Source organism: Pogona vitticeps, chromosome 9 (assembly GCF_051106095.1).
Source record: "Pogona vitticeps strain Pit_001003342236 chromosome 9, PviZW2.1, whole genome shotgun sequence".
NCBI lineage: Eukaryota > Metazoa > Chordata > Lepidosauria > Squamata > Agamidae > Pogona > Pogona vitticeps.
The window spans coordinates 16,856,280-16,881,981 of record NC_135791.1 but is presented as its reverse complement, the minus strand read 5'-3'; the positions used below and the strand labels follow the sequence as shown (position 1 = coordinate 16,881,981).

Genomic DNA, 25,702 nt, shown 5'->3' with positions numbered 1-25,702 from the left:
GAATAAATTAAATACAAACTGAATTGACTTTCCCCCTTTTCACATTTTATCTGGTATACTAGGTTTACAGCTGCATCACACATGTCGTCTTCTCACATTGATATTAATATATTAGGTGAGAATTATATGCAGTAAAAAACTATTGTAATTCATTTTCTCTACTCTTTAAAATGCCTTTTAAGTGAATGTGGAAGAGAATCACAAGTTGCATGGCTATTATAAAAGGGACTTGACTCGGACAAGCTTTGGAAACCCTATGCAAAGGAATTCCAGAGTCGTGAGGTTCATCCGTCAAGCCTTCTCCACACCATCTATGCTGGCCATCATCATGGCCCTAACCTTAACCCCAACCCTCAACCTTACCCTCCAACCCAAACCCAAGCCACTGTACCCCAACCCAAGCCAATTCAAGCCAAAGGTTACCTTCTCTGCTGCTCACAAAAGTGCTCTTCCCGTCCAAACAGAAGGTCCTCCAAGGAGGCGAGGAGACGACTGCGCAACCAGGAGCACCAAAGCCATTCAGCTTGAAAGGCAGGAAGCTTGCAGGCTTGTCATTTCACAGGATCAACAGGGACGTCCTCAGGAACTTCCAGCTTCCTTGCAGAAACGTCTAGTTCTTTTCTGAGCAGAAAAACACCGTAGTCCTGCTACTGAAAGGATTTTTCTCTTATTTTTTGAGTACATGTGTTCTCTGTACACGAGGAAACTCAGGAAGAAAAAGCCAAAGATAGATATCTCACTATGCTGAGAATGAGAATGATCCGTTGAAAGCCTGGTAGCCACTCAAATGAATATAAAAAGAAAAATAAATGTAGTTTTGTTAAATAAAATTAACACTATGGTATGCCGTAAGGGGATCTAGGATAGCAATTTGTAAAATGTTAATTTTTCTACACCTTTTTCTCTTCCATTCAATAATCTTTTTTTTAAAAAAAATTATTGTTTTGATGTGTGCTCTCACACCAGATTAATTTGGCCATCTGTTTTTGTTAACCTGTGATACGTCAATTCTAGCCCGTTTGGGCTTTTCTCTGATGCCAGAGATTGATGTAGTTCCTAGATAGTGGTTTGAGTCACAGGCCTGTTGCTTTTCATCTGAGCTGAAATTTGGAAGCAGTTCTTCCTTCTCTGGCTAGTTTCTCTGGCCAGTGCATCTTCTTGCAGAGGTGGCTTTAAAAAAGCTGCAGCTAATTGAAAAATGCAGGATTCATGCCTTGAATTCGTGCAGATGAGGGTTGAGGGGGAAAAATCAAGCCTTCTTTGTTCTAGGAAAGCATACCAGCAGGAGCCCTAATCCATTTCTCCAACTGATTACGAGTTTCTTCATAAAAATTATTGGCTAATTAGGTTCTTCCTTCTCATCAAGAAGGAGAAGAAGGGAAGTCGTCCTGAGTTTGATGTATTCTGGTAGTTCTTCCTGTGGCCAGTGCATCTGCTGCCAGAATGTCGTGTGGCCTGTGGGCTCTTCTTTGTCCAGTTAGGTGACTCAGAGTCCTATTGGATTCCATATGAGCCTAAGGGACTTTCTTAAAACTCGTAAGGGTTTTCTTTTCATCCTCTCCAGCCACTGTGGTGCCATGTTTGTGGTGTCCTTAGAGTGAATGGTCATACATAAAAGATCCAGGGTATATGTGTTGTTCGAAGGATGAAGTGATGGATATCTCTTTGGCTGAATGTAGCTGGTCAATTTTCTACATTGCTGACATACTGATTCATTCATCCTCGTACTCTATATCTTCAATGATGACATCATCTGAGTGGAGAGGAAAAGGAAGAGGGGGCCTCATTAGAAGAACTTAATTGCACAGAGGAGATGGCTCCAGAGCAGTGTGTCTCACCATGCCTTCTGATCTATGACTGAAACGGAGACTGCAATTCTTTAGTCTCAATTTTTCTATGGCCAGTGACTTTTTGGGAGTTCATCCCTCAAGTCAATCCTGACCTCTGGCAAGCTTTGTCAGGGTTTCCTAGATAGGGAGGACTCAGAAGTGGTCTACCATTCCCTCCTCCTGGGATCATCCCTGGAGGTCCAGTGGGGAATTGAACGCCCAGCCTCTGACTCTCCAGCCACATCCCTCACTCACTGACTGGTCCAGCCAGCTTGGCTTCCGAAGAGGAGTTTTAAAAGCAGGACAGTTTCTATTTTGTTGCCTTTAATCTGTTTTAATCACACTTTTATTCAACAATTTTAATTCTGTGTTTATTGATTCTCTTTTAATAATTGAATAATGTGTTGTTAGCAGCTGTCTTTTTAAATAATGTAAATGTAAATATTGTTAATGTCGATAATGTAAGAATAATGTATTGAGAATGATGGGTAAAAGACTTTTGGAATAAGCCAAGGAACATAACATTGTTTGGGGTTCAAAAAGATAAGGAGCCCCTCATCCAGGGTCGGAGGGAAGGAAGGCCTGGCTTCCCAAGGCTCTATTTCTAAATTTATTTATTTATTTATTTATTTATTTTATATCCCTCCTATCTGGTTGGGTCAGGACCACTCTAGGTGGGTTGGATCTCTCACCACAGCGCAATCTGCCACAAACATTTGAGGGTTTTTGTTTTTAATCAGGGGAGGGGGTGACCCCTTACCTTTGCCTGCCACGAGGCATCTGTACTCCACCGGCTGTTTTCCACAATCCCTGAACTTGTGGAGCTTTTGGGAAATGTTGGCCTCTGTCGCCTGAGCCTGGAGAGAGTGGAAGAACTCATCACTTTCAGAAGCGCCTTTCTCTTCCCTCCCTCCCTCCCTCCCTCCCTTCGTCCCACCCTCTCCCCCAAATGGACTACCCAAAGTCAATCGAAGGACTTACATCCATCCCAAGAAGCTCCTCTCCAATTCCCACAAAGGAATAGAGGAGGAGAAGCCCAGGGATGGAGAGTCGGGGAGACCGCTGGTGGACGGTCTGCAGGATGGTCTCCAGGAAGGAGGCTCTCTGTGGTTCTGAGAAGAGCTCTCCAAACACCTAAAAGGAAAGAGAGAAGGTTGAAAGTGAGTTTCTCTCTCTCTCTCTCGGTGAATCAGCCTCTTTTGGCCCTCCACTCCAGCCTTGAGAAAGCGAAAGGAAGTTGAAGGGAAGGTTTGGATCCTTTCCCCCTCCATAAATTCGGGTACCTAAAGGCACATGAATGTTGAAGCAGAAGAAGAGAAAACCCAGCTCCAGCCCGCCCCAGAGCCAGTCAGGGGCAGCATCCGTACCTTTCCGACTCTGCCAATGTTTTTGTAAGAGGCCATTTCCCGATCCAGCTGCTTCTCGCTGCACCAGAGACGAGGGGCCTCCCGGGTGTTGATGCCTGTTGGAGAAAGAAGAAGGCAGGTGGGGGGCAGGGCTTGGGCTACGTGTCCCTTGCTGTCCTTTGACTGCCAGGGAACGAGAGGGATCCCAGCCAGCTTCTCTTCCATGTTCTGGCAAAATGCCTTGGCTCGCCCACAGAGAGGTGGGGGAGCCGCGCTCCTTTTCCTGCTGGCCCTGTCTTTCGCTAGCGAGAGGCAGATTGGGGGCCTCCAGGCAGGTGGTTGGGGGTCTCCCCAGAGGGCACCCAAGGAGGGATCTTCCCGCCCCCCCCAGGAAGAGGAGGAGAGGGGCTCAGAGGATGGGCTGCCCAGTGCCCAAATAATGGGGAGGCCTTTGTCTTTGTCAAAGCCTATATCCCTGGAAACGAGGGCTATTTGGGGCCCCACCACTTCCACGCAAGCCCCGCAGGCCCAGCCTTCCCAACGTCTGTACCTCTCTGGCGCAGGAGCAGCTGGAACAGCCTGTGGAGGCTCTTCCGGGCCTGCCAGCCAACCTTCTTTTCGGCATCCGCCAACAGGATGCCAAGGTCGGCCACGTACTGGCCAACCTGATGGACCTCCTCCCCGAGCTGGTAGAAGGAAAGAAAAAGGGCCATTTTAAACCCATACAAGGTTTAATTTAAATCTCCCCCCTTCTGCTGCCGAGTCCTAAATCCTTTCAGCAGCCTTCAGGACGACTGAGCTCTGAGACGTCCCATCCGCCCCGAACCCTGCGGAAAGGAAACGACGCCGATCCCTCCAGTCCTTACCTTGAGGTCGCGCAGCAGAACTGCCTGCCTGAGCAGCGCAGCCATTTTTTGCGTTGCCCAGGCGCGCTCCGTGCCCTTTTCTGACTGAAGCCAATGATGGAAATGCTGCAGGAAGAAGAGGTCTCTCAGAAACAGGTTCCCGGACAAACACGTGGCTTTTTGCAAGCGCACGGCTTGTGCTGCAATGCCCTCCAATGCCAAACAGGGCATTGCAGGGGCAGGGAGACTCTGAGGGAAAGATTGGTGAAGGCTGATGTTCAAGAAGAGGGACTAAGCAAGCCGCTCTCCTGAGAGGATTGAGCAGTGGGCCGAGAACCACAGAGTGAAGCTTGATAGGCAGAAGTGCAAAGGGCTACACTTGGGGAGAAAAACCAACCCCCTCAGCGACAAGGTGGGGGAAAACCTGTGTGAAGAACACTATGAGGGAGAAGGAACTGGGGCAGGTCACAAGCGGCCTATCAGCCAACAGTGTGATCGGGATGCAGCAAAGGGAATGGCGATTTTAGGGCGCCTTAAGCGAAGGATAGCTTCCACAGCCTGGGAAGAATTCCCCTCTATTTGGCACTGGTTTGGCCTCCTCACCTGTTAAGATGGCTGTGGAGGAACTGGAACAGGTTCAGAGGAGAGAAAGAAGGATGCGCTGAAGGGAGACCGAACGCCCTGGGCAGGTCTACCATCTCCAGGGGGCTTCTTGGGCCCCCACCTCCTCTCTTTTGTACTTACGTCCAGGAGGGAAAAGAGGTGTCCGATGGTGGGGTCCTCCTGGAGCAGGCTTTGGAGGAGAACCTGCATACTTTGTGTGGTGTTTTCATAGAAGGTCTGCAAGAAAACAAAGGTGCCTTTGTGACATGGCTGGATTTGCTGCTCCAGAAAGTATTCCTGGCCCAAGGCAGTGATGGGATGGCTGCTTTTCTCTGGAACCTGCCCTTCCCAGACCCAGGCGGTTTCGGGCTCTAGCCTGGCTGGGGGTGGAATCAGCCATGGTAGCCCTGAACGAGGACCTTCACTGAGGGAGGGAGGAGAGAGGGCCACCCTTTCCCCCACCACCACCGCTTTGATTTCTCGCTGACCTTGGCTTTAGCGGATGAAGGGAGAGGGATGGAAGGAGCCTCCCCGGCATTCCTGCTCAGGAGCCCAAGGACTCACCTGTTCCTCACGGTCCTGGCTCAGCTCCTGCAGGCTGGCCAGAACAGGGAGGGCCAGACCAAGGAAACGGGTCTCCAGCTCCCTCGGGGTTTTGGGCTTCAGTCGGCTGTGGGGATGAATAAGAAAGGGTGAGACAATGGGCTAGGAGGGGGACGCTTCTCACGGGTGAACACTGGCCCCACAACTGGCAGGAGGCTGCTTTCCAGCCAAGGGGCAGCCCAGGGCGGCTTCAGGTCCCACACATCCCTCTCCCCACCCCCACCCCCACCGCATCCACACACATCGCATTTGGACTACCTCAGATGGGAGAGAGCTGTCAGGGCGGAAGGGAGGATGCTTCCTGACTTGCAGGGTGATTGATGGCACTCCACCACCTCCTAAAAATGACCAAGGAGAGAGAGGGAGAGAGAGGTTGATGTCCTTCGCGCAAGGCTTTCAGGGGGAAGACTCCTGCCCCTCCGTTCAGGTGCCCATCCTCACTTTCCAGCTGGTTCATCCGCTTTCTTCCCTTTCAGAAGCTGTTGAACCAACTGCAACTACAGATCAATCCCACCACCGGCCTTTTTGGGCTGCCCTGGTAAGGGGGCTGCCGGGAGGGATGGTCAGGAAGAGGGCCCGGAAGCTCCAATGCAACAGAGACCCAAATTCACTCACCACAAGCGCAGAAACCATCTCTGCCTTCGAAAAGGCAACGTCAAGCTGGGCTTCCTTCTTCCTCTGGGCCTCCTTGCAGATGGAAATCAGGCATTCCAGGAAATAGAAGGAATACTCAATTCCCAGCTGAACCTGGAGGTAGGAAAAGAGTCCGGTTGTTATTCAGAAGGGCTTTCTCCCTCTCTCCCTCTCTCTCCCTTTCCTGCCAAGCCCCAAGGAGGCATCCCGTGGGGGGGGCTCTGGAGGAGAGACTGGAGAGGGCATCCCGGTTCCCTCCTGCCCCTGGAGACCCCAGAGCGGAGCCTGGCAGGGAGGAGTCCAAGGTGGTCGTACCTCATCTCCCTTCCCTCTCTTGTCCATGAACCACTGGACGACGCCGAGTGAATTCAGGGACTCCAGGGAAGGGTGCAGGGTGGAGGTCCAGGAGGAGTCCACGGAGGGCTCCAGGGGGGTGCCTGAGGATGCTGCCAGGGAGCATCGGAGGAGGCTTGAAGAGTTGGCAAGAAGGCCTGAAAGGAGACCGAGAGTATAGTGAGGAGGCCATGAAGGTCCAGCGAGCTGTGGCCCCTGGGCCTCCTTCATGGCCTTGTGCGTCTCACCTGGGGCCCTGCGCTCCGCCACTGCTGGGGCGACAGCCCCCGCAGTGGGGAGGCCGCTGGTGCCTGCTGCCCCAGACCCTTTCGCCGGGTGGAGTTTCCTCCTCCTCCAGCAGGGCAGGTGGTTCCTCCAGGAACGCCAGCTGCTCCTGCCTCCCTCCTCTCCCGCCTCTGCCTTTGCCTCCAAAAACTTTCTGAGCTTCGCCAACCTAGAACGGAAGAAAAGAAGGTGAGAAAGAGGGCTTGGAGTGCCCACCGAGCCTTCTTCCTAAAAAAAGCATTTTATAGTTAGCCAGTCACGACGGCAGTGGAGGCCGGGGCAAGATCCGTAGGAGGTGGTGAGCTTTTACTAGAGCATTCCTTCTCAAGGAGATGGGTGTTGGGAAACGCCTCCGTGATGCTGATAAAGAGGATTTGCTTTCCTTTCCTGCTTCAAAACAAACCAAGATAATGGACTTTTTTACTGCAGAGCCTGAATATACACTCCCCACTCACATCTCCAACTCCTTCTCTCCTTTGGTGGAAAGTGATAACGAAGGTAATCAAAAGGGAGAGAACAACACTCAAGCAGCAACCTTGTTTGATATAGAGACGGGGCAGTTTCATGAGGAGGTAAACTCTCAAGAAGGACTCAAGACAACGCAAGAGGAACCCAAGGTAGGGATTGAACCAGCTGATATCATAAAACTGATGAAGAGAACTATGGAAAGAACTATAGACTTTATCCTGAAAGCTGTTAAAGATCTATCCATATTTTTGGAAAAAGTCTCCTCTTTGGGGAAGATCTTTGATGGAAGGGAGAGCCTAACATCTGTGGGTAACAGTGCAGACCTCCTTGGAAAAATACCAGAAGTGACGAGGATCAAGAGTAAGGCATCCTCTACAACAATACCCTCCAATGTTCAACAGATTGGGCAGCAATCAGATGGAAGTCTAAGAAAAACAGGGGAGGAATTTAAAACATTTGCTCTCTCTTTGCAATCCCGGAAAATTTGCTTAACTGTCTGCCTCTATAAAGGAAAAGAAATAAACTGGTCTACCAAGAGCCAAGCAGCAAGACATCTAAACTTCCTCCTGAAGACTCCTCCCTTACTAAAGGACCTAATCTCAGTGGAAACCATAAACAAATCTAACCAGATACAAAAAGTAGTGCTACTGTTTCAAACCAAAAAAATATCATCGTTGATACTGAGGAAGAGACCCTTATTAAAGAAATTTGGAATTTTTCCAACTAGAGTGTTCCAAAACACCAAGATTTATCCCCTCCTCCCAAATCTTACTCACAAGCCTCCTGATAAAGAGCCGGCAAGAATAACATTGCTAACACCGAAACCAAGGACAGAAACAGCCATGGAAACGGAACTAATCATGTGGCCGGACCTAACGGATACTGCACATAAGGAGGACAGCTATAGGGTAGATCCGGTGGAAACAGGGACATCTGCCGTTTTCCCAGGTCCGTCAAGGGAAGCACAATCAGAGATTCTGGACAGGCTAAAAGATCTGCGCTCACGACTCCAGAACTCAGTAAGGCCTGTTAATACACCAGAGGGAAATATACAGGACAATGTGGGCCCATATGACACAGAGGAGATCCCTCTAATTGATATGGACCAACTTCCAGCTAGCAGCGGGGGAGACACCCCCATGTTAGCAAATGGCACCACATGTGGGTTGGAGTTGTCAAACGTAAAGGAGGATAGGATACCGTTGTCCACACCATCGACATCTATACTAGGAGCTACAGATCAAGAGTTAAATGGACAAACAGCTAGAATGGTATCTCCTCCACCACCTCTGGTATTAAAACACAGCGACCCCCTCAATCGCAATGGATGTGTATTCAACGATGCCGAAAAAATCCTGGATAACATTGATAAAACAGAATGACAAATATTAACCTCCACGCTTAAGATACTCTCATGGAATGTTGCAGGATGGTTTCGCTGTTTAACAAACTCACATGATAATCCCTTTGTCCGCCAGAAATGGGATATTATAGCAATCCAAGAGCCTTGGACCAACCAAGACATCACCCTGCAAGGGTACAATAACTATTGGGTGAAAGCCAGAAGGGGAGAGGCTCTAGGAAGGATGAAAGGAGGGTTGGCAATTTTAATCTCAGATACCCTAAATTTCAAATGTCAAGAGAAACCTCCCATGGATTCAAGGGCTATGGCAATAGTCCTGGAAAGTAGAGAAGATAGCCTAATTTTAATAAATGTATATATCCCCCCCCCATTAACTTTAAAACTACAAATAACTGAAGCATGGTGCTCTCTAGAAACATAGATAGCAAATCTATTAGTAGATCACCCTAAGGCAAAGGTGCTACTCTTAGGAGATTTTAATGCACGCCTCGGCCCTGATGGTACTAATCTTGAATCCAAGAACAAGGAATTTTTCAGTGATCTGGAGGATTTTCATAAACTTCTTCCCCTCCCTAGGCTTTTCAAGGAGAGTGACCATTCCCCCCTACTGCTTTAGGCTAAAACTTTATTTACAACTCAAACTATGACTGATCAGCCTTCACATGAAGGCTCACAAACACTAACTCGTAGGGTGAGATGGTCTGCACTAGTGCAATCCAGGTTCAGAGACGTAATAGCGGTCGAAGATCACTGTATTCTTAAATTTGAAAACCTGGACTATAATATACAGAATGATCCCATTAAGACTTACAACAGTCTAGTACAGGAACTAAAAACAAATTTAAATGAATCTAAAGACCAACCATTAACAACCTATAGGAAATCCAAACCCTGGTTTGATAAAGATTGCCGAGGAGCTAGAAAAGCCCTTATAGCTGTCTATTATCAGTTTAAAAAAATCAAACAACAAACAAAGAGAGGAAATTCAACAGAGGCTTCGGGTTCAAAAAGCAGCATATAAACATCTAATTTATCAAAAGAAAAAAGAATATACCCACTCGCTATGGGCAGAAGTAATCCTAGCTATGAAACACAAAAATTCTTCCAAGTTCTGGCAATTGGTTAATGTTAAGAAACAAAAACTCTCTTGTCAAATTGATCCTCCAATCTCCCAGTGTAAATGGGTTGCCTTTTATAATCAGCTTTATAAAGACTTTCCTCCAATACTAGTCTCAGCTGGTGAATTTGATGTTCTACCATTCTGGCCACCAGTTTCCCAAAAGGAAATTATATCCCATATTGCCTGACTGAAAATAGGTAAAGCGCCAGGGTCAGATGGTTTGCCTCCAGAACTCTTTAAAGAGAATATTGACTGGTGGGCTCCTTTCCTTGCAGCATTATTTACATATATTGATTTTACAGGCCTCTTTCCTGCAGAATGGAACACTGCAATAATAGTTCCTCTATTCAAAAAAAGACCAAAAGATGAGCCGGCAAATTATCGCCCTATTAGTCTCCTAAACATTTGTAGTAAACTATATGGTAGACACCTTCAGGATAAACTTGAGACCTGGTTGGTTGAAGAAAATAGAATAGCTGCAGAGTAAGCTGGTTTTAGAGAGGGTAGATCCACTATGGACCATTGTCTCATTATTCAACACCTTATAGAGAAATACGCGTCAAAGGGTCAAACCTCATTATATGCTGCATTTGTTGATCTGAAAGCAGCCTTCGATTCGATCTCAAGACAGCAACTATAGGCCAGTTTAGAAGCCACCTCAATAGATAAACGGTTACTTCTATTGTTGCGTATGCTACATGACAACACCAACCTTCAGGTTAGGCTCAACAGGAAAGGAAATTTAACAGAACCAATTAACACCTATAGAAGAGTAAGACAGGGCTGCCTACTGGCCCCCTCTCTGTTTAATTTACACGTAAATGACATAGTAGAATACCTGAACTCTCCTAGTCTCCACCCTCCAAAATTACATCAAAGACATATTTCTATCCTTCTTTATGCGGACGGTGCTGTACTTCTAGCAAGAACTCCAGTTGGCCTAAAGAGAGCCCTTAAGAAATTTGCAGACTTCTGCAAAATGAAGGAATTAGAAATATCAAAAGACAAAAATTATGGCCTTTGGTAGAAGACAAAAGAAAAGGTCTTGGACGATAAATGGGCAATCTCTCGAACAGGTTTCCTGTTTTAAATATCTAGGTATGGCCCTTCAATCCACTGGGGACAGAAAGGCTTATATACAATATGCAGCTACCCAAGGGGAAAAAACAGGAAATGCATCTTACGGTTCCACTACTCCAAAGGGGGTCGATATATTCCAGCAGCCCAAAAACTCGGGCCTCCAGATGTTCTTGAACTACAACTCCCAAAAGCCTTCACCACCACCTCTGCTGGCCAAGATTTCTGGGAGTTGAAGTCCAAGAACATCTGGAGGCCCAGGGTTGGGAACCACTGCTCTACGGCACCTTTATAGGGCCTCCATCTAGCTGCTTTGACCCGATAGAATGGGTTCAGACTAAATTCCTTAGAGCAATTCTTGAAGTACCAAGATGCGTACCAAATGCACAAATGCGTTTAGAGACAGGCTCACTAAGAATGGTAGCCAAAATTACACTAGCCTCCCTTCAGTACTGGCTTAAAATAAATGATCAACCACAGGGATTAAACCATTTACTTCTAAAGGACAATTTTCAATCGAAGTGGCTGAAAGCGGTCCTAAACAAATTGCAAGTTATGGGCTTCTCTCCACAAACAATACTGAGTATGCAATGGGATGAAGCAAAATCAGCCCTCAAAGGGAGAATAATGGACATGGAAAGACAGATAGATCTCGGTAGATGCCCCAACTTTAGAGCGATGGACAGGCACAAATATCACGTGCTCCCCATGGCCTATTTGTCACAGCTTGAGACATATAAGTTTAGGAAAGCCTTTATTCTGGCTAGATGTGAGGCCTTTCCCTCAGCAGACCTGGAAGGCAAGTTTAAGAAGATCCCGAGGGAACAGAGTCTCTGCCCTTGTGGATCTGGTGAGATAGAATCCATTGAGCATATGATGCTCAGATGTAACGGGCATAACAAGATTGGAGGAAAATATATTACACCCCTCTTCAAAGACATGACAAGCCAGTCAGACTCGGACTACTATAACCAATTGTTAATTGATCAAAATCGGATTACTACAGAACTGGTAGCGAAATTTTGAGCGGCATGCCATAGTAGGCAGAATAGACAGCCAAACTTAGACATTGGTCTTACATTGTCATATTTGTAGTTTTAGTGCCTTTTGCTCATTTGACTTGGCTTTTTGTAGTACATGTCAGTACTTGAACCTCTGCATTTAATTTTGTTTTATTTATATGGCTCGATGCTGTAACAATAAAAGTGTGTGTGTGTGTGTGTGTGTGTCTAAAAGCGTCAAAGACTAAAAACTGTCAATAAAAGCAACACAAAAGCCACCTTCCAAGCGGTGAGGCACAACTTCTAAGAACCCCACTCTGTTGGCCAATCGCTCAGGGCCAGCTTGCCTGAAGAGAAAGACTGTTGCCTGTTTGCAGAAGGCCAGGAAGGATGGGGCCACCCTGGCCTCCTGTGGGAGGGAGTTCCAAAGTCCCGGAGCAGCAACACAGAGGGATCAATTTTATAAAGACTTTCCTCCAATACCAGTCTCAGCTGGTGAATTTGATGTTCTACCAGTCTGGCCACCAGTTTCCCAAGAGGGAATTATATCCCATACAGTTGGCCCTGGACTTACGAACTTAATCCGTTCTGGGAGCAAGTTCGTACCCCGGAAAGTTCGTAGGTCGACCTACCATTTCCCATTGAAATGCATGGGAACGGAATTAATCCGTTCCAGCATTTCAAAAAATAAATAAATAAATAAAAGCAAAAAGAGCAAGTCCCACGTTGGGACTGCAAACACACACACACACACACACACACACACACACACACACACACACACACACACACACACACACACACACACACACACACACACACACACACACAAACCCCCAGTCCAAACCCACCCTCCAAAACCCACACAGAAAAGATTAAAAAAAAGAGGACTTACCAGTTCGAAGTCGCGCGGCGGTCCCCTGCCTCTTGGGACTGCAAACACACACACACACACACACACACACACACACACACACACACACACACACACACACACACACACACACACACACACACACACACACACACACACACAAACCCCCAGTCCAAACCCACCCTCCAAAACCCACACAGAAAAGATTAAAAAAAAGAGGACTTACCAGTTCGAAGTCGCGCGGCGGTCCCCTGCCTCCACACGGCCGGGGGCGAGCGGCCAGGCATTCCCCTGCCTCCGTGTGGCCAGGGGCGAGCGGCCAGGCGCCCGGCCTGCTCTAGCCGCCCGGCCCTCCGCTGGTTCTGCTGCCTTTGGAGCTTTCAAAGGGCTTCCTCCGGTGTCGGGGAAAGCCCTATGAACCCCCTGAAGGCACTGATCGCGGCGGCGAGGACCCCCAGGAAGGCCTCCCATGGTGGCGTGCAAGCCCTGGGAGACCTCCCTGGAGGTCCCCGCCGCCGCGATGGGCGGCTTCGGAGCTCTCTGAAGCCAAAAAGGCAGGGAGAAAGCGTGGAGGGAGAGGGGAGGGCAAGAGACTCAGGCTGCCACCCGCCACCCCCCCTCCGAGGGCTCCCCTTTCCCTCAGAACCCCCCACCTCCACCCCGGGGAAAGAGCCCCCCTGCCCAGCTCCCCTCAGGGGCCCCAATTAAAGGGAAAAGAACGAGAAACAGGGGGCCTCCCCGACTCACATGTCTCTCGCCTGCTGCGCCAACGAAGTAGCCAGCAAAATGGAGCCTCTCAGGCCCACTCAGGGGAGGTCAGTCCGGACGCAGGACGTGTCACAATGGCCAGTGCCAACGGGCAGCCAACGTGGGGGGGTAGCCTGGTGGTGCCCATGTGGGAAGCCTGGTGGGGGCCGGCTGTCTCTGAGGGAACCCCGAGGGCTCCTCTGGTCGGGCGCGAAGGAGGGATCGCTTCCCAGAAGAAGGAAAGGCCGCCTCCCAGGGCGAACTAAGGGGCCGCAATGTTTCCTGCGGAGAAATAAAGTGCCAGAAAACAGAGGCTTTTATTTATCCTGAATTGCTTGATTTGGGGTTCCTCACATTAAAGGACCACACAAGTGCCGAAACTAGTGTCTGGTATAGAATGCTTCACCTCAGCATTCATTTGAAAAGAAAATCAAGTTTCTAGCCCACATGGGTGTAAAGGGAATGATGGTGATACATGTTTCAGGCCATGAACCTCAAATGGTTCTGGAGCGCCTTTCACAACCAGCAATGAGGCCTGGGGTAAACAGGATCAGGGCCCGTAAAGCTGAAGCTTCCTTAGAGTCCAGGTAGAGCCACCTCTCAGTTCTCAGAGCCCCTTCCTGCTGAGCATCACCTGAACTTTCCTTGCGCCCATCATCCTGGTTCTGCCTCCATTCTGTCCACACAACGGAAGGGTTGACAGAATCAAAGCAGGTCAAAACATGGAGCATTTCTGGATATTTTTGTTCTGCTTTGCTCTGATTTTCTCAACCCTGGATCTGTTCACATGGGCCATGAGGGTTCCATGCATTTGGGAGGTGGGCGTCAAGGGATGATGTTTCCTAAGGGCATGGCTGTCATTCCCCTTACACCCCTCAACCCCCTTTGGATGAGTAAAAAGAGGGAGGAGTGCCACTCTTGGCTATTGCTAAAATTTGGACCTCCAGGCTGAGTGTTCATGTAAAAAGAAATCCAAGTTCCTAGTCCACATGGAGAAAAAAGCAGTGGACGGGACATTTCTGGACGTTTTTGTTTTGAGTAAAAGGAGGGAGGAGTGCCATTGGTGGGAAAGGGCAGAGAAGAAATGCAAGAGGGGATAAGGTTTTACAGACCAAGTTGCTCAGATTCGCTCTCTTGTGGGCACTTTATTTTCTGCAGGGCCGGTGCCTTGGAAATAATTTCTCTGCCTCCTCTCCTAATAGTTAATTAGTTAACAAAGTGACAGTATTTTGCTCCTGTAATTTTGCTCCTGTAATTGTTCGTATTGCTGCTGTTTTGCACTTAGTCACCAGTGAAGCCTCGCTAAGCCAAAAACAAAATGACTTTATGTCTTGGGGAGAAAACCCAGGTCTGGATGGAATGGAATATCAGAGAGGAGGAGGAGGAACTAAACAAAAAAAGATCCATAGTGCCACATTTTGTTGCAGTTCTAACTGATAGATATGATATTGGCAAAAGATTATATGTTTAGATGAGAAAAATTTTTGTTGGACTCCATTGTCCTGCACTGTGTTAGAAAAACAATGGTCCTCCTCTTGAGTTCATGGGTGTTTCATAAAGAATGCATGCAAAACAACATACTCCTTTTAAAATGTGAACAGCAAAAATGCATACCATTGGAAGCAATTGCACAAACATGGGTTAGTTATAGGAGGGAAAAACATGTTTAGGAAATATATGCACATGAAAAAAATGTGTAAAAAACCACAGATTTCAATGCAGGAAGAATTGCTGGATAGCACTGTGGTTTTAGGGCTGTAGGGAGTTCAATTCCCCGCTGTGCCTCCTTGACAGGGGCTGGACTCGATGATCCCGAGGGTCCTTTCCATCTTTGCAGTTCTAAGAGGTTGATGATGATTAAAATGAATGTGGGATCTGTGGAATGTGATGACATTGACTCAGATATTTCCACATCCATATTTGCATGCAGGGCTACAAAATCTCTTGCGATCGAAGTAATGGAGAAAAATCTAGGGAATTTCAACTTGAAAATGCATAGACAAACAGATGCACAAGTGACAGCTCCCTTCCCCTTTTCTGACAGGTCATGCTTATAAAGCTTTTCTTTTCTCCTTTTTTCCCCCTCCCCACCCAGTATAGTTTCCTGCTCCAACCCCGTTCTCCCCCTTATTTCCTGCCAAAGGGGTACAGAGGCGGATGGGAGGTTGAAATAAGAAGGGAGCTGCTCCGGATGGTGAGAGGGAACCCTCAGAAGCAGCCCGAGAGGACCCGTTTCAGACAGCTGGGGACAAGACCCAAGGAGCCCAGTTCCTCTACCCGACTTCATAAGATGGGGCCAGGGAGGGTCTTCATTCTGATTTTCCTCGCAGGTAAGGCAAATGGAGCAAAGAGTTCAGAACAGGTTGCCGAGAGCGTTTCCAAGCTGCTGCCTAAGAGTCACCTAATCAAGCTATGCCATTCCGATCGATTAATTTAAGGCAGGTTCCCCTGACCTGAATCCCGTCCATAGGCAGCAGGTCCTTTAATCTATGCCCACTTTGATCGCTTTGGCTGGAGCTGGCAGTGGTGGTGATGATGGGAGATCTGCAAGATCTCAAAAGGCATCAGGTTGGAGGAGGCCAATGTAAGACATCCAGTGGGAACTGCAACAAAATTTTGCAATCTGCTCCGTTTCTTACTTTCTCACTCCAATAGATAGCAGAATAAATCTTGCTCATGATGACTCATAAGACTTCTATGTGCCTTGCAAATAATTTCTCTGCCTCCTCTCCTAATAGTTAATTAGTTAACAAAGTGACAGTATTTTGCTTGTTACAAATGGTTATAGATCTGGGTTTTTTTAATAATAGATTTTGGAGAAAACTGGCAAGGTAATACTACATACCTTCTCAGTTATTTGGGATCTTTCACTGCCTGTTTCTGGGGGGTGAGTGAAAATGTGGTTTGATTCTAGTAGGAATTTAGTTTCTTCTTGTTTTTGAATATGTTCTGTTTTGAGCTGCTGTTTAATTGTGCGGCTTAGCTTTGTTGTGAGGTAACATCATTGTTCTGTTTGATGTGCTCATGTACTGTAACTTGGAAATGGAAAATGCTGAGTTTACTTCTAATAACTTTCTTTCTCTTGCTGCTGCTAAAACTGGGAATTGAAATGATTTGTGCAACAATGAAGTGTCTCTACTAACTGAAGGTGATGATTGCACACATTAAGCTGACCAGACAACGCTTTTGAATAGGAACAGCTTGGTCCAGTTTTCTAATCTCAGTTTTTGTAATCACGTAGCTCACAAGCTTGCCCACATCAAGATGGAAGGCTTCTCAAATGATCCAGTCCTTCAGCTATTCTGCAGCTCAGTGGCTCCTAAACTTGGGTCTCCAGATGTTTTTGGACTAAAACTCCCAGAAGCCTTCACCCCAAGCTGCATTGGCTCGGATTTCTGGGAGCTGTAGTCCAAGAACATCTGTGCCCCCAAGACTAGGAACCCCTGCGCTTGCTCTTGCCCTTATAAACTATTGTAGTTGCTGATTTGTTCATTTTGGGTGAGCTGTGATGATCTCAGAGGAAAAGACTTTAGTTTTTGGTGAGAGCTAAACTTTTCCAACAGGTCTTTCTTCTTTCTCCTAGAGACCGCCCGCTGTTCCAGAGAAGATTTGGAGATTATTCCAAGCACGGGGGATGTGGAATTGGGCAAGAAGTCATATTTTCTGTGCAAAGGCAAAGGCAGATAATTAACCATGTGGAGATCAGTGAGTTAGTTACCTGGCAATCACGCTAGAGGTTGAACCAGCTTATGTAGTCTTGGGCAAGCTGCACAGTCCAAAATTGCCCTCAGAAGAAGGGAATGGGGAATGTCTTTTGAGTGTTCTGTGCCTAGAAAACCCTAGAAAGGGCCCCTATTAAGTTGAAATCAACCTGATAAATGGCAAGTAAGTATTATCATAATCATCATTATTATCCTTATTATTACAAGCATTCCTAAAAGCAGCTGTCTTGTTTTGCTCTTGTGGTAGAGCAGAGTAGCAAGATATATGTTTTGCAGGTGGGGTTGGTTGACTACAAGGTGGATGGTTCTTTTAATTTCAGTTTCTCAGTTTTACAGTCTTACATCCATTTCCTCTTGTTTCTGTCTGTCTGTCTTTTCTATCTTCAATCTTACTTCTCTCTTCTTCCTTCTTTCCTGTTGCCAAATAAGACACCTGCAATTATAACTATACATGATTTAAACTCTTCTATCTAACAGTGAGAAATGGTGGGGAAGCTACGTTGACGTGGCTTGACCCCAATGACAATGAAATTGATGCTGATTCCGAGCCCTACAACGAGAAAGCTGTTGATGAACTGTCCAAGGGGCTGGAGATGACCCTCTGTGACCCAAATCTGGGAGGAATCTTCACATGCGCAGGGCAATTTGATCAATCTGGAGCTACTGCTAGAGCCCAGATTAGAATCCGTGTGATCGGTAAGTGGCATTCTGTTAGGGACTCTGCAGTTGTCAAAGGGCCCTGTTGACCACAGTGTAGACCACGTTGCAGACAGACCTGGATATCCCAATATGGATTGGAATTCCAGGGCTGAGAACTCTATATGAACCATGTGAGAGTCAAGCAGGCAGAGAAAGTTTTGGCCGTCACGTTCTCTCTGTGTATTTATGCATGCTAATGACCCGTCATAGCTTCTCTCAGTCGTAATGAGGTGATGGTGCATGGACATAGGAATATAGCCCAATGTGGCCTGTGTGTTTTAAATGCAGAGAGCCACAGTTTCAGTCCATTTCCCAAGTACAAATCTATAGGGGCCTCACCAAGTAGAATGTCCTGGTTTCCCCCAGAGAAAGGGGACATTTTCACCCATTTAAATATGTAACATATGTGTATTTACTATTGCTCAATACTTATTCATTTTGGAGTGTTTAAAATAAATACAGTTATCACCCCTGCAGTTCAGGAAGTACAAACAAGTTCAAACTGGTCAGAGCTTGATTCTACTGGGTTTCCCCAAAAGTAAGCAGGATCTTATATTAATTTTTGCTCCAAAAACACATTAGGGCTTATTTTCAGGAGATGCTTTATTTTTCTGTGTGTGTACAACAATCAACATTTATTCAAATACAGTCATGTCATCTTCTTCTGGTTGCTGCACAAGGGTGGAGGTTTCACTTAACAGGGGCTTATTTTGGGGGTCGGGCTTATATTACGAGCATCTTGAAAAGTCAAGTTCAGTTGTATTTTCAGGAAAACAGGGTACCAGAATCCTCCTGAAAGTGTGGAACTGTAGTATGAAAATTTCCCCCCATGTTCTGGATCTGTTGCTAGGCAACTTCCTACCTTCTCCCACTTGCAGTAAAACTAGGCCTTGCCTGGCGGTTAGTCTCCTGAGAATCAAGAAGCAAAGGAAGCATTGAAAAAAAAGTAAGGAAACTAGCCCAGATCCCCCTCCTACCATTTTCACTAGACACCCCCTCAACCCATTTCAGCACGATACCCTGATTTCATACTGTATCAACATAGTATATGAGTCTGCGTTGATTTGTGCTCAGGAGTGTAAGTGAGGAGGGATACAGATATATTCCATGTATGGCAAATATAGAATGGGCCAGTCTATTTACCTGATACAGAATGATATTAAGGTTGGGGTATCGGATGGCAGGCCCAGATACCACTTGGGTGCTTGTTCCTTGCTGATGTGGTAAAAGGTATGTGTTGGGCATACCTTCAGCAGTCCAGGTGTTCAGGTCTACAACTTTCACACTCTCTTGCCATTGACAGCAGCAACAGCAACAATTCACACAGTACTATAAGCAGTTGCAGGTCTCAGAAATCATAGCACCATCAGAGCTTCCAAACAGGGCAATATGAGGAACAGCATACATACTGTGTCAATATTTAACAGATACTTAGTTTTTTGGGTAAAACTTGTATCTGTTATATAATACCAAGGCCACATAGGAAACACAGTGGGGAATTGAACTCCCAACCTCTCACTAGGATGCTTCAACCACTGAGCTATCCAGCCAGCTCCATTGACCTTACTGTGTATGAACTTGAGTGAGGATATGAATTTCAAACAGCTGGAAGGCCGTATATTACCAGCCTGATATGGAAACAGTTGAATAATGGTGTGGAAAGGAACCAACAAGAAGGAAATCATAAGAGGACGAAAGCCGAGTGTTCCTGTCCTTACCATTGTTCAATATGGAAGAAAGTTGAAGGCGCCACACGGGACCTGCAATATATCCCTGATGTCTCAACCCAAGCCATCATTTTTTCCTTAACATCCTACATGTATGGACACATCAGCCACAAGGAAAGCATGTTGGCTAGGATTTACTCTGACATTCCCAGGGGAAATTCCCATCTTCTAGCTCCAGGTCTTAAAACCCAATTTCATCAGAATATTCAATAGTGGCTTCCAGTCTGTAGACCTTCAGGGGACCCTCGGTGTGTTTCTTTAAGTCCCTTAGCTTTTTGACCATCCAGCTCTTGCCTCTGGGTTTCCCATGTCAGAGTCATGACAGTGTTTTGGAATACATCATCCTCCCATTCATTAATAAATCTTACCAAAAAAGATGAGCAGTGGTGGGAAAGTTATATTTTAGAAGGTTGCTTTTGTGCCACTACTGTCGTTTTGTCTGGCGAACCTGTAAATGTTTGAGGAACCTCGGATTTGGAACACAACTTGAGAAATGGTGACAAGGATTCTTTTCAAGCAGCATTCTTTATCTAGTGGCACTGTCTGTTATATTATACATTTCATATATACTATGCATCGGCAACATGGCATGCCGGGTAGGATATCAGAAGATAGTGCAAGCATCAGGTATACACAGGAAAGGAAGAACAAGACGTGAAGGGGAAGATGTCTCTTCAAATCCCAACAGCTAATCTGGTCTGCTTTCTCAGTCACTCCCAGGATACAGCTCCCTATGGCTGAATCCTCGGCCACCCAGATTGGGAATCCCACTCAATACAACTTCACCATATTGGCGAACCCGTCTCCTTCTGTCACTGTTTCCTGGAAGGGAAAGGTTTTTGAAGGTGATGATATCAAGGTGGTGGAAGAGGACCAAGGTACATATATGGTGTCTTTACAGGTGAGATGTGCCTCTCAGGTAAAACCCCAGGGATGGGGATGGGGAGGAAATATCTTCAGATGCTAAAAGAATGGCTTCTACTTTCTATTTCACACTAACAACAATCCCATTAGCCTGAGGCCAGTCTAGTCCCTAGTTAGCTGAAGAGATTTGCTCATCTAATTCACAATCAGCTGATGATCAGAAAATGAGAAACGATCATTTGTGAGATGCAGAGATAGACAGATTTTTCCATTAAGAAAAAAGGAAACACCCACATAAAACGGGCATGCAATGGACTTGGAGCTGGGGAAAAAGCAAAAGGTTGTGGCAATGGTCTGGACAATTCTGCTTCTTCCTACTTCCAATTCCATTTATGAAGAAAAATGTGATTTTTTGGTAAGCCCATTTAACCCACAGATCATACCACATCCTCATCTATCAATGAGAGTTAAGTGGGAAGTCAACACTTATATGAAACCCATGAAGTTAATGAGTCTACTCTAGTTGGAACTAGAAATAGGTTACTGGCCAGAGGGCTGCGAGGCCATAACGATTTGGGTGAACTACAATGCAGGGGGAGATCTTCTCATATTCGGTGGATGCAATATCAGTCAGAAGAACCCTTCTGTCAGCAGAAGGCAGTTCCTAGATCCTCCTGGGTCTTCAGAGAAGCTTCTGCATATCGATCATTTTATGGAAATACCCATGTATCTTGTTACTGGCTTCAGGGACCTTCCTGAGTACATGCTACGAATATATAAGTGGACTTTGAAACTTGTTTTTTGCATAGTATGAGGTCCCACATAGCACTGTATCCTGTGTGTTATATGCTAACATTGAACCCCTCTTCCTAATTACAGTCTTTGAGTATCCAGAACGGTCTCATTTGCAAACAATAAGGAGGTGTGAACAGAACAACGAGCAGTTTGAATAGAAATTCCCCTGATTTATAACCCCCCAAAACCAAAATGCACTTGAGCATAATAACCAGAACTTTAGAGAACTTGGTGATGCAGAAAAATAAACCCACTAATGTTGCCCTATTCCACAGGGATAAAGCAGTAAATATTTTTTCCTAAATGTTTGTTTCAGTTCATGCCAACATCACAAGAAGATATTTCTGAACTTCTCATAACAGCCATCAATGAGTTGGGCAACACTACGAAAAAGGTTACTCTTAAAGAAGGTAAACTATGAACAGGTAGCCTTCAACCAGTTGGCCAGAAGTCAGGCTGTCAGGCCCAGCAGGGTAGTGGAATCAGGGCTGACAGGATCAGCTCCCTGGGACATACTAAGTACCAGGGACTACGACATCCCTTTGAGCTTCCCTGTTCCTTCTGAGCCCAGCTGCAATTCTCCCAGTTGCTGGGAAATTAATTGCAAGCCATCCCTGTTTGTAAAGCAAAGTATTTGAGGGTGGGTTGGTCTTGAATAGACCATGACAAGCCATTAACATTACAAAAAGCTTGCTTCTCAATTACTGACTGATCCAGCAGCCTGCATGTGTCGACTCCACTTATGGGGCAGGAATAAAATACCGCAGAGGCTGAAATCATGTTGCTTAGTGTGGGTGTAGTCACACTAGAGAAGGCTCATTAAATCAATGGTGAGCCAAGTTCTCCAAAGTTCCATTCATTCAAATGAACCTACTCCAGTTGTGACTAACTTTAGAGCAGTAAGTTACTAAAGTATTTATTTATTTATTTATTTATTTGTTTGTTTGTTTGTTTGTTTGTTTGTTTGTTTTTATCCCGCCTATCTGGTCGATATGACCACTCTAGGCGGCTTACAAAGTCATAACACGATAATGTAACAATAATAGCAATAAAAAAAGAATTATTACAATCAATATTAAACACTTCAAGATGGGAAAAATGAAAAATGAACTCCAAAGAAAAGAGAAGAGAAAAAGCAAATATTAACTGGAGGGGAAGGCGTGCCTGAACATCCAAGTTTTTAGTTAACTTTTAAAAATACTCAGCGAGGCGGCAGCACGAATCTCAGGAGGGAGATTGTTCCAGAGGCGAGGAGCCACCGCCAAGAAGGCCTGGTTTCTTGTTAATTCCTTCCAGGCCTCCCCTGGCGTCAGACTCCTCAGCCTCACCTCCTGGCTCGTGCGAGTGACATGGGTAGAGCTTGGTGGGAGTAGACGTTCCGCCAAATATCGAGGTCCTAAACCATTTAGTAGATCTCTATGAATCAATGGAAGGTATGGAGGAGTTGACTAACCAGATTCCCACTTATCCCTGCACCTATTCCATTGTGATTTACTATGTCAAGCAACAGGATTTCAGCCTAGGCATAAGACTCAGGCATCCTGGCCCCTACTTCCTTGGCATTTACAGAAAAAAGTTCTTCTCTTTCAGATATTCCTGACAAAGGTTTGGGGACAGGCAGCATCCTGGCCATTGTCTTAGCCGTCCTCCTTCTGTTGGTCTTGTTGGTGGTGGATGTCTCGTGCTATTACAGATGCCAACGAGGCTTCCTGATGTACTGCCGGAACAACATCCTAGGCAAAAATTCAGCTCGGACAGGCATTGAAAGCAACGGGTGAGTTTGTGAGAGAAAGAAAAGGGCAGGCCTTGGAGATGATGCAAACCAAGGATTGATGATCCATTGAATAAGAATTTCAACTGATGTCGCTCACCAATGGTGTACACTTCTCCCTCTGTCTCTCTCCTCCTTCCATCAATCTAATCAATTGATGGGGCAGTTGGGTAGCTGCATATCAGTCTCATTGTTGTAAGATACAATGGAAAGATCAGGAGATTTCAATATGTGCCTCTTGCAATCTGTCACACGGTTCTATGCTACTGAAACTGGAACCTTATTATGAAGCCAATATGTAGAATATTGTAGACAAAATGGGTTCAGCTGAACTTCATTCATACCAGGAGTGGATTAAGGAGATTGATGGGTTACGTTCTAAATATGTTGGTCTAGATCCAACCCAAAGCTTTTAGGCAGGGTGTTCAGTCCAGTTGATCATCTTGTAGAACCAGTCCCATGGATTTGTTCCTCTCACAGTTAAAGCTGAGTTGTTTTGTGGGGCAAACCAGAGAAAGAAACTGAGGAGGAGTTGAAGTCAAAGCATCTTCTGAAGAACCTAATTATTTCCCTCTTTCTACAGGAAAATGCTTTCCAAGTCTGGAAAAAATACAGTGGTCAATGTCTCTGGCATTGAGGCTTGATGAGTCCGAAGCTGTGACCTTGGACGATGAAGTCATCGGGACTATGCAGCAGGAGATAAAGAACTCCAAAGACCACTTCCACCTTACCACGTCCCCTTGACCCTTTGTTATGATTGTTAAGTGCCCAAGTAGACAATAAGGAGGAAAGCAGATCACCTGTGACTGACCGGTTTTATTGTTCGAAGAGGATTTTTTGTTTCTGAAATGCACATCTCAGCAATCAAAAATCCAAATGAAGCTTGTGTTTACCTTTCAGGGACCAATTGCAGAAGAGAGCATAATAAATGCAAAATGCAGAGATGAGGCAGCAGAGATACTAAGTGTATTATCTGGGTTGATCCAGATACATCGTGCCGCTCTAGAAACAGTGGCAGACAACACCTCCGACATCCCAATTCCCAGCATTCCCTACAGCGATCGCCTTTGGTTGTCCTCTTTTTTTTGGATAATACTAGAATGCTTCTTCTCATCCCCCTGCCATTCCCTCGCTTCAGCTATGGTGCTTCTTTAACAATCGATCTTTACCATTGTGTGCTGTGTTCTCTTTGAGATTCCATGATTTCATTCACGGGACAATAAGGATGTTCTGTGGCCCTTTCCCCAGTTTCTCATCAATCTATTCTTTTTAAAAAATGTAGTGTTTGGATGGAAAGTCCTCACTGTTCTTATTGCAACAATCTATTTCCTCATGATGGGCTTCAGATTGGAGAGCATGCAAGCCTGTAAAGTTATTGTGGAAGCAATTTGCTAATCAACTAAAAATCATAGGAAATGTGATGTGAAGAAGTGTTTACGAAATGGCAAATACCATATATATCACTATCACAGTCACTATCTCATAACCTTTTGCCATAGGATAGTTAAGAAATTCCCTTTGAAAACTGGGGCTGAAATCAAGTGCTTTTCCAAGAAACCTGTGGGGGCAATTTGTGGCACATGATCTTGTATGTTTTTGATGACTGTGTTTGCAGCAACCTTTATGAAGGTACTTGATCTGTACTTCAGTCATAGCTGGGGGCAGTCTGGGGTCCAAGAAAGTTTATCATCCTCTGCCCCCCCACCTTCCCTTGTTCCAATGATTTTTTATCAAGTTCTCACAGCAATTGTGGATCCTGATGGCAATTATTAGAGTATATATTGTATTTTTCATTGTTTTATCTTTTTTAACTTTTATTTGTTGTAAGCAGCCCAGAGACCTTTGGGTAGTGTGGGCGGCATATAAGATAAATAAAATTACATAAATAAATAAATAAATAAATAAAATTGAGAGACAATCGACTTTCTCCGGAATAGTATATTGTTCTGAGCTATTCCTTTTGAATTGTGAGATATTTAGGAGGTAAGTGCTTTGGTAGTGAACGGGAAATTAAGATCTGGGAGCTTTATAAAAGAGATGCTGGGGCTGGTGATGAAAACAGCTAGGTGTGGACATGGCTGTCCTTTACATACAAGATCTGTTACAAAACAATATAGTATATGGCCTACAATTTGTCATGAACCTATCCGAGATCTCCCTACACGTTATAAATCCCACCGTTTACCATTCATGTTCCTTTTATATCCTCCTCATTTGCACCTCACCGCCCCCCAGGAATATCACTATGGAATTGATAGATCCATGTCAACCTCAGCCTGTGGTTCAAAGCATCTGAGAAGCACCAGATTGACATACATGAACATTATGTTTCTAGTGGAGCCATTCCTTGATCTGGTCCACAAATTCAGAATGGCCTGTTTTTTTTGTTTTTTTTTTTAATATTTTTTATTTTTTTATAAGGGATAACAAAAAGGAAAAGGGAATTGGGATTGATGAGGAAGAGGGGAGACAATAACATACTTTCATCCATTCTGTACCTATTGCCATATCAAGATTTTAAATTATTCTATTTACTCTTTTCTGCCTTCTAGATTCAGTTCTCCTTTCAATATGTACTGTTCACAGGCTGCCTGTTGATTCTGTCCACTTGTTAAATAGATCCCATCTTTCTGTTGCCTTTTGCAAGGGATAGTCCTTCATAACTTCTGATAAAATGTCCATTTCGGCTATTTCCTGTATCTTTTCAATAAGATCTTCTTGTTTCGGTACCGTTGATCTTTTCCAATTTTTAGCATATAAACTTCTAGCTGCCGTAGCTATGTATATAACTATATAATTCTTTGACTGAGAATGGCCTGTTTTAATCAAATCTGGTTGGGTAGGCCTTTGGGTTAGGCCTTCGATTCCCCACCGTCCCTCAAGGGAGAAGAGCCAGCCAGGGTGGCCTTAGGCAAACTGCATGGACCCAGGGCACCCCAGAAGAAGGGAATGGTAAACCTCACCATCAGATTAAAGAATAAGAATCATGGCTGGCTC

General features: G+C 45.6%; 2 protein-coding genes and 1 long non-coding RNA gene across 5 annotated transcripts in view; 1 reads left to right on the top strand and 2 right to left on the bottom strand.

Moving 5' to 3' along the window:
• LOC140701973 (uncharacterized) overlaps nucleotides 1-25,702 on the bottom strand; it is a 50,719-nt gene that overhangs the window by 13,249 nt on the left and 11,768 nt on the right. The gene's annotated exons all lie outside the window — the stretch shown is intronic.
• Nucleotides 1,312-5,335, bottom strand: LOC144584245 (uncharacterized). The gene is made up of 8 exons (XM_078379956.1): nucleotides 5,188-5,335; nucleotides 4,765-4,860; nucleotides 4,042-4,146; nucleotides 3,726-3,861; nucleotides 3,197-3,291; nucleotides 2,811-2,963; nucleotides 2,590-2,686; nucleotides 1,312-1,753 (listed from the first exon to the last, which is right to left on the bottom strand). Exons 2-8 carry the CDS (start codon nucleotides 4,831-4,833, stop codon nucleotides 1,713-1,715), a joined length of 696 nt encoding a protein of 231 aa, XP_078236082.1. The 5' UTR covers nucleotides 4,834-4,860; nucleotides 5,188-5,335; the 3' UTR covers nucleotides 1,312-1,712.
• On the top strand, nucleotides 17,113-24,607 carry LOC140702009 (uncharacterized). The gene is made up of 5 exons (XM_072979875.2): nucleotides 17,113-17,545; nucleotides 19,986-20,176; nucleotides 21,251-21,344; nucleotides 22,525-22,708; nucleotides 23,289-24,607. The coding sequence occupies exons 1-5, from the start codon at nucleotides 17,443-17,445 to the stop codon at nucleotides 23,347-23,349; spliced, it is 633 nt and encodes a 210-aa protein (XP_072835976.2). The 5' UTR covers nucleotides 17,113-17,442; the 3' UTR covers nucleotides 23,350-24,607.

Excerpts from the sequence above, each read along its gene's own strand:
- LOC144584245 (XM_078379956.1), bottom strand. The coding sequence starts at position 4,833 with ATGCAGGTTCTCCTCCAAAGCCTGCTCCAGGAGGACCCCACCATCGGA. Across the intron at positions 3,292-3,725 it reads GCTGCTCCTGCGCCAGAGAG|GCATCAACACCCGGGAGGCC; the intron begins GTACAGACGTTG and ends TTTCTCCAACAG. Across the intron at positions 2,687-2,810 it reads AGGAGCTTCTTGGGATGGAT|GCTCAGGCGACAGAGGCCAA; the intron begins GTAAGTCCTTCG and ends CACTCTCTCCAG.
- LOC140702009 (XM_072979875.2), top strand. The coding sequence starts at position 17,443 with ATGACCCTCTGTGACCCAAATCTGGGAGGAATCTTCACATGCGCAGGG. Across the intron at positions 17,546-19,985 it reads GATTAGAATCCGTGTGATCG|TCACTCCCAGGATACAGCTC; the intron begins GTAAGTGGCATT and ends CTGCTTTCTCAG. Across the intron at positions 21,345-22,524 it reads AAAGGTTACTCTTAAAGAAG|ATATTCCTGACAAAGGTTTG; the intron begins GTAAACTATGAA and ends CTTCTCTTTCAG.